The sequence below is a fragment of the Oncorhynchus mykiss genome, chromosome 5 (assembly GCF_057628025.1).
Source record: "Oncorhynchus mykiss isolate SJ-2025 chromosome 5, ASM5762802v1, whole genome shotgun sequence".
In the NCBI taxonomy this organism is placed as follows: domain Eukaryota; kingdom Metazoa; phylum Chordata; class Actinopteri; order Salmoniformes; family Salmonidae; genus Oncorhynchus; species Oncorhynchus mykiss.
In genome coordinates this window covers 60963141-60971933 of record NC_143026.1, presented here as the reverse complement: position 1 = coordinate 60971933, position 8793 = coordinate 60963141, and the positions used below count along the sequence as shown (strand labels likewise).

The following is an 8793-nucleotide window of genomic DNA, read 5'->3' as shown; positions in this document are numbered from 1 at the left end:
ATGGCATGAAAAGGGATGCGAGTAAGGGGAGAAGAAAAATTATCCGTATGGCCCACCAGAGTACCCGTTCCTACCAGTGAGCCTGGTCTTTTAGTGGACAGGTGGAGACAAAATGACCAGTAGTCCTGCAATACAGATAGCTCTTAGTGTGAAGCCTGTATAGCCGTTCAGCTGGAGACAGCCTAGCTCTGCCTAGTTGCATGGGTTTGGGGAAGAGGTGGATCAGCAGTCTTTGGAGTCTCCCGGGGAAACTCTGAAAGCCTTGGGTTCTCTCGGCAACGGAGCCATCGGGGACTTCCAGGATACCTTAGAGGCGAGGTGGAATCCTTGGACGGGCGAGTGAAATCGAATCTCCTTCCTTCGTTCTCGTCATCGCCCATTGATCCGAATGGTCAAGGCGATGAGCGAGTCAAGATCCGTCGGTAGTTCCTGGGCAGCAAGCTCGTCCCTTACTTACTCCGAAACTCTGTGCAGGAACATGTCGAACAGTGCTTCCGGATTCCAGGCACTCTCAGCTGCCAAAGTGCAGATATACACTGCGTAGTCTGCTACACTGTGGGAGCCTTGCCGAAGCTGTAGTAACTTCCGGGCAACCTCTCTCCCATACAATGGAGCATCAAAAACCTTCTTTACCTCTGCCACAAACTCCTCCAGACTGCAGCATATGGCCGACTGTTGTTCCCATATTGCTGTAGCCCAGGCGAGAGCCCTCCCAGACATCAGCGTGATGAGGTATGCTATCTTAGAGCAGTCTGAGGGAAAGGATGAGGGCTGCAGCTCGATGATGAGTGAACACAGGTGCCCAACTCTCCATTTAAATGCTCCCCCGGGGGAGGTAAGTGGGGTTGCCGGGAAACAATGGTGACTGCGCTGCTACCAGCCGGGTAACTGAGGGGCTGGGAGGTTACCGTCGTGGTAGGCTGCATAGTAGACAACCCACGGAATTGCTCTAGCAATGTGTTCAATGCTTGGTCGTGGCGTTCGGCCAAGGTCTGGAACCCTTCCATGAGACCACGAAGAAACTCCTTGTGCCTTCCAATTGTGGCTCCTTAAGAGGAGTTGACGTGGCAGACCTGGTCTGAGTCTGCTGGGTCAGTCATGGCCAGTTCGTACTATCACAATTTCAGGTATGACCCAGATGCAAATGACTGATGTCTGAACATAAATCTGATTTAGTTACTTCTAACATGCTGTTTGGACCATCATCATTCCAAAACAGATGTGGAAAACAAGCATTAAGGCCTTCAGTGTGAACAAGGCTTAAGTGTCACCTATGAGTTGTAACTGTGGATGCTATATCGGTCTATGGTTGAGATGAGTTGAGCAGTGTGTCATTTTTTTGGGAACAGGAATGATGGTGGTCATCTTAAAACGTGGGAATTGCAGACTGGGACAAGGAGAGGTTGAAAATTACCGTGAGCATACCTTCCAGCTGTTCTGCACATGCTCTGAGAATGCACCCTGGAATACCATCGGCCCCGCAGCCTTGCGGTATTGACCCGATTAAAGACTTTACTGACATTGGCCTTGAAGAGCGAAATCACCCAATCTTCTGGGTCGGTGGGGGCCCTCACAACCAACACGATGTTGTTATTGTCAAAGCGTTCATAAAATGCATAGAATTCCACTGACTGTGCGTGTCTGTCAGTCAAGTGTTGTAACCATTAACTTTTTTGAGAACACTAGAATTTAACTTGTAGTCGCTAGTGTCCTAGTTTGCTTTGCAACATATATTTTTTTTAAACTAATATTAATAACTTATTGATGCTTAGTGTGCATAATAGTAGCCAATGCATTTCATTATGAGTAGGCCTGAACACTGTAGCTTTTGGGTTGTACTATTGTAACCACATTGGTTTGTAATATCCCCTGATACAATGTAACCACCAGATAATAAATCATGTAAAATCTGTAACCGTTGTAAACTCTCGCGATACTACTGGCGGAAGATGGCAGATGCGCTCTGTTGGAGCCGCTTATGCAGGGACAGTTTCGTCAATGAGAAGAAGGGGACAGAGTTCTGGTAGTTACTTAGTTATTGTGGAGTATTTGCTACCGATTTAAATTGCATTATTATTTAATTGTATTCATTGAAGAATTTGTGGTTTTCATGTTATGCAATCTACAGTTTTTGGGTGAACTACCATTTGCATTCTTGCCAACGAAATACATCTATTTGCCCAGAGGGTCATCGTCAACGGCACCCTCAGTTCTGCTGTCAATTGTTTAGAAAATGACCGGAGAAAAGATCCGCTCCCTGCGCAAGGATCATAAACCGAGCAAAGAAGAGGATTTACTGGAACCGGACGAGGAGGCTGCAACTGGGACATTTACTTTAACCAAGACTAATAATAAAGGCAAAGCAAGTAAAATCTTTAGCAATCACAAGTTGGTCAAATCTCCATCGGCACAGCAACAACATCAGAATCAGCAATCGCAGTTAAATGCAAACACTAACACATTATCAACGGCGGACGTAATCGATGATAACAACAAAAACCCTATCATACGAACCCGCGAAGACTTTCCAGTCCATGAATGTGTATTCAAGGGGGATGTCCGACGCTTGTCCTCGCTCATTCGAACTCAGAATATCGCTCAGAAAGATATCCATGGTAAGAATCGAATTGCTCTTTATCTCCATGTTCCAAACTAGGATACTTGACCCGGTTGATACCGATACCGTCGCTAATATCGTTTTGTTTGAACTTTTCAGCTGTGTACTGCAGTTGAGATGCAGTTATACTACTCTGTAACTGCTGTTACAATGCTAAATGTCTGCAGTAAAAATAACTGTGTTATTTTGGATGCAGTATTTGCAGCATACTGCAGTTTTACGGCATTCTAACGACAGTTATACTACAGTGTACTGCAGTTATACTGCACTCAGACAGCAATCTTTTTTCAACAGGGAATTTAGGGACACATCACAATTTACTGGGGAAGGTGGGTTTGGCAGACTTTTTTTTTTGTTGCTTTGGGGAGGGTTGTGTGTTTTCTTTATTGGACACAGGGAAGGGTAGTGTATTTTCCCCCTAGTTACATTCGCTAGTTGCAGGTTTTACTATATAATTTCTTCCATCCTAGCCAAATTTCTTAATCTGCTAGCATGCGCCTCCCCTAAATTAAGGTGTTTTGGTACTTCCCATATGCACTATGCTTTTCCTTTTCAGTGTGCTAACTTTTATTGTAAACTGGGTGGTTTGAGCCCTGAATGCTGATTGTCTGAAAGCCGTGGTATATCAGACCATATACCACGAGTATGACAAAACATTTATTTATACAGCTATAATTACATTGGTAACCAGTTTATAATAAAAATAAGGCACCTCATGGGTTTGTGGAATATAATAATATTTATTTAACTAGGCAAGTCAGTTAAGAACAAATTCTTATTTACAATGACGGCCTACCAAAAGGCAAAAGGCCTCCTGCGGGGACGTAGGCTGGGATTAAATAAATACAATAAAAATATAGGACAAAACACACATCACGACAAGAAAGACAACACAACACTACATAAAGAGAGACCTAAGACAACAAATAGCATGGCAGCCACACATAACAACAACATGGTAGCAACACAACATGGCAGCAGCACAACATGATAGCAGCACAAAACAGGGTACAAACATTATTGGGCACAGACAATAGCACAAAGGGCAAGAAGGTAGATACAGCAATACATCACGCAAAGCAGCCACAACTGTCAGTAAGAGTGTCCATGATTTAGTCTTTGAATGAAGAGAGTGAGATAAAACTGTCCAGTTTGAGTGTTTATTGCAGCTCGTTCCAGTCGCTAGCTGCAGCAAACTGAAAAGACGAGTGACCCAGGGATGTGTGTGCTTTGGGGACCTTTAACAGAATGTGACTTGCAGAATGGGTGTTGTATGTGGAGGATGAGGGCTGCAGTAGATATCTCAGGTAGGGGGGAGTGAGGCCTAAGAGGGTTTTATAAATAAGTATCAACCAGTGGGTCTTGCGATGGGCATACAGAGATGATCAGTTTACAGAGGAGTATAGAGTGCAGTGATGTTGCCAAAATACCACGACTAAGGGCTGTATCCAGGCAGTCCACGTTGCGTCGTGCCTAAGAACAACCTTTAGCAGTGGTATGTTGGGCATATACCACACCCCCTCTGACCTTATTGCTTAACTATACCACAGGTCAGTATAGCCTACCAGTCTAACGGTTCATCCTTCCCTCCATCCACCATTCATTGTGACAATAGTGCTTGTTGGATAGTTTGTCCAGATCTGCAATAGGGTAACAATCATACCACACATAAAAGCATTCAAAGCTGCATCAATTTTGAATATTAACCCACAAGAACAAATAGGATTATCTGATAAGCAGCAGAGAGGCCAGGTACTGTGTGAGTGAACAGTGAAGACATGACACACAGCTCAAAAAGCTCCCCCTATTAATCATGTTTAGGGACAATACAATTCTATTCTAGGCTGCAGTGAAAATGTCATTTGAATAACATCTCAAAAGCCCTGATTTGACTATTTAATAAGATTTGGATCAGTTGTGGAACTACTCTGAAAAGCTTCAATATAGCCTTAATATTTATAATTTAACTTTTAAATTGTATGACTTTTATATGTGGCAGAAACAATCTGATTCGGCCACTTCAAAAGTCTCCTGTAGGCATGCACATGTTCATCCAAAATATAATTCCAGCATCCTCAAAATGGCTTGACATTAACCAGGTTACCATTCAACCTTTTTATGCGAGTAAAGTAGCCTACATGTCAGATGTTTTTTTCATAACATCATGACAAAGCATGCAGTTTATTAGGCTACAAATGAAATAAGTTATGATGAACTTCACAGGGTGGTGAAAGTGCACAGTGATGCGCTTTATACTCCTATACAATAAATATCGAGGGTCTTATTTTGGTGACATGACGATCAATGCTTGGCTGCCATTTGACCAACAAAAATTCTTGCACTTTTCTCCATAATCTCATCATGTAATAGGCTATATCTGCGCTGTATCTGCAAGCTGTTGGCTAGCGTGCATGTGCCAATACCAGAGTGGGCACATAAAATTAGATTTATTGGTCACATACACTTGTTTAGCTGATGTTATTGCGGGTGTAGCGAAATGCTTGTGTTTCTAGCTCCAACAGTGTAGTAATATCTAACAATTTCACGACAATACACACACATCTAAGTAAAGGAATGGAATTAAGAATATATAAATATATGGATGAGCAATGTCAGAGCGACATAGACTAAGATACAGTAGAATAGAATGGATTACAGTATATACAGTGCCTTGCAAAATTATTCACCCCCTTGGCATTTTTCCTATTTTGTTGCATTACAACCTGTAATTTAAATTGATTTTTATTTGGATTTCATGTAATGGACATACACAAAATAGTCCAAATTGGTGAAGTGAAATTAAATAAAGTACCTTTTTCTTTTTAAATAAAAAAATTTAAACGGAAAAGGGGTGCGTTCATATGTATTCACCCCCTTTGCTATGAAGACCATAAATAAGATCTGGTGTAACCAATTACCTTCAGAAGACACATAATTAGTTAAATAAAGCCCACCTGTGTGCAATCTAAGTGTCACATGATCTCAGTATATAAACTCAGCAAAAAAGAAACATAACTTTTTCAGGACCCTGTCTTTCAAAGATAAGTCATACAAATCCAAACAACTTCACAGATCTTCATTGTAAATGGTTTAAACACTGTTTCCCATGCTTGTTCAATGAACCATAAACAATTCATGAACATGCACCTGTGTAACGGTCGTTAAGACACTAACAGCTTACATATGGTAGGCAATTAAGGTCACAGTTATGAAAACTTAGGACACTAAAGAGGCCTTTCCAGTGACTCTGAAAAACACCAAAAGAAAGATGCGCAGGGTCTCTGCTCATCTGCGTGAACGTGCCTCACGCCTGCTGCAAGGAGGCATGAAGACTGCAGATGTGGACAGGGAAATAAATTGCAATGTCTGTACTGTGAGGCGCCTAAGACAGCACTACAGGTAGACAGGAAGGACAGCTGATCGTCCTCGCAGTGGCAGACCACGTGTAACAACACCTGCACAGGATCGGTACATCTGAACATCACACCTGCGGGACAGGTACAGGATGGCAACAACAACTGCCCGAGTTACACCAGGAACGCACAATCCCTCCGTCAGTGCTCAGACTGTCCGCAATAGACTGAGAGAGGATGGACTGAGGGCTTGTAGGCCTGTTGTAAGACAGGTCCTCACCAGACATTACCGGCAACAATGTCGCCTATGGGCACAAATTCACCGTCGCTGGACCAGACAGGACTGGCAAAAAGTGCTCTTCACTGACGAGTCGTGGTTTTGTCTCACCAGGGTGATGGTCGGATTTGTGTTTACCGTCGAAGGAATGAGTGTTACACCGAGGCCTGTACACCACTGCAGCTAGTGGCCACACCAGATACTGATTGTTACTTTTGATTTGACCTACCCTTTGTTCAGAGACACATTCTTCCATTTCTCTTAGTCACATGTCTGTGGAACTTGTTCAGATTATGTCTCAGTTGTTGAATCTTGTTTTGTTCATACAAATATGTACACATGTTAAGTTTGGGATACTCCCCGAACATATGGAAGAAGGTTCTCTGGTCAGATGAGACTAAAATGTAGCTTTTTGGCCATCAAGAAAAACGCTATGTCTGGCACAAACCCAACACCTCTTATCACTCTGAGAACACCATCCCAGTGAAGAATGGTGGTGGCAGCATCATGCTGTGGGGATGTTTTTCATCGGCAGGGACTGGGAAACTGGTCAGAATTGAAGGAATGATGGATGGCACTAAATACAGGGAAATTCTTGAGGGAAACCTGTTTCAGTCTTCCAGAGATTTGACACTAGGACGGAAGTTCACCTTCCAGCAGGACAATGACCCTAAGCATACTGCTAAAGCAACACTCGAGTGGTCCAAAACATTTAAATGTCTTGGAATGGCCTAGACAAAGCCCAGACCTCAGTCCAATTGAGAATCTGTGGTGTGACTTAAAGATTGCTGTACACCAGCGGAACCCATCCAACTTGAAGGAGCTGGAGCAGATTTCCCTTGAAGAATGGCCAAAACTCCCAGTGGCTAGATGTGCCAAGCTAAGTCGGACCAAAATGCAGCGTGGCTATTGCAATCCATGTTTATTTAATAATGAAGAAACACGAACTGTACAAAAACAATAAACGTAACGAAAACCGAAACAACCTAATACTGGTGCACAAACACACAGAACAAGGACATCAAGACACTAAGGACAATCACCCACGAAACACCCAAAGAATATGGCTGCCTAAATATGGTTCCCAATCAGAGACAACGATAAACACCTGCCTCTGATTGAGAACCACTTCAGACAGCCATAGACTTCACTAGAACACCCCACTAAGCTACAAACCCAACACACCACATACAAAAACCAATTCCACACCTTGGCCTGACCAAATAAATGAAAATAAACACAAAATACTTTGACCAGGGCGTGACAGAACCCCCCCCCCCAAGGTGCGGACTCCCGGACGCACACCAAAAACCATAGGGGAGGGTCCGGGTGGGCATCTGTCCATGGTGGTGGCTCCGGCGCGGGACGTGGACCCCACTCTATCAAAGTCTTAGTCCCTCCTCCTCACGTCCCTGGATAGTCCACCCTCGCCGCCGACCATGGCCTAGTAGTCCTCAGCCAGAACCCCACTGGACGGAGGGGCAGCTCGGGACTGAGGGATAGCTCGGGACTGAGAAGAAGCTCAGCACTGAGAGGAAGCTCAGGCAGGTAGTTGGATCCGGCAGATCCTGGCTGGCTGGCGGATCTGGCAGATCCTGGCTGACTGGCGGATCTGGAAGAGTCTGGTTGACTGGCGGATCTGGCAGATCCTGGCTGACTGGCGGATCTGGAAGAGTCTGGTTGACTGGCGGATCTGGAAGAGTTTGGTTGACTGGCGGATCTGGAAGAGTCTGGCTGACTGGCGACTCTGGCTGCTCCATGCTGACTGGCGACTCTGGCTGCTCCATGCTGACTGGCGACTCTGGCTGCTCCATGCTGACTGGCGACTCTGGCTGCTCCATGCTGACTGGCGACTCTGGCTGCTCCATGCTGACTGGCGACTCTGGCTGCTCCATGCTGACTGGCGACTCTGGCTGCTCCATGCTGACTGGCGACTCTGGCTGCTCCATGCTGACTGGCGACTCTGGCTGCTCCATGCTGACTGGCGACTCTGGCTGCTCCATGCTGACTGGCGACTCTGGCTGCTCCATGCTGACTGGCGACTCTGGCTGCTCCATGCTGACTGGCGACTCTGGCTGCTCCATGCTGACTGGCGACTCTGGCTGCTCCATGCTGACTGGCGACTCTGGCTGCTCCATGCTGACTGGCGACTCTGGCTGCTCCATGCTGACTGGCGGCCCTGGCTGCTCCATGCTGACTGGCGGCCCTGGCTGCTCCATGCTGACTGGCGACTCTGGCTGCTCCATGCTGACTGGCGACTCTGGCTGCTCCATGCTGACTGGCGGCCCTGGCTGCTCCATGCTGACTGGCGACTCTGGCTGCTCCATGCTGACTGGCGGCTCTGGCGGCTCCTTGCAGACTGGCGGCTCTGGCGGCTCCTTGCAGACTGGCGGCTCTGGCGGCTCCTTGCAGACTGGCGGCTCTGGCGGCTCCTTGCAGACTGGCGGCTCTGGCGGCTCCTTGCAGACTGGCGGCTCTGGCGGCTCCTTGCAGACTGGCGGCTCTGGCGGCTCCTTGCAGACTGGCGGCTCTGGCGGCTCCTTGCA

At 46.0% G+C, this 8793-nt stretch overlaps 1 protein-coding gene across 1 annotated transcript in view; it reads left to right on the top strand.

Moving 5' to 3' along the window:
• The first annotated feature begins 200 nt into the window (after positions 1–200).
• Positions 201–8793, top strand: part of LOC110524182 (ankyrin repeat domain-containing protein 13C) — an 85150-nt gene continuing 76557 nt past the window's right edge. The window contains exon 1 of the mRNA XM_036977978.2: positions 201–2615. Within this exon, the coding sequence (XP_036833873.2) occupies positions 2234–2615 (382 nt within the window). The 5' untranslated portion in view covers positions 201–2233. The remainder of the gene's footprint in view (positions 2616–8793) is intronic.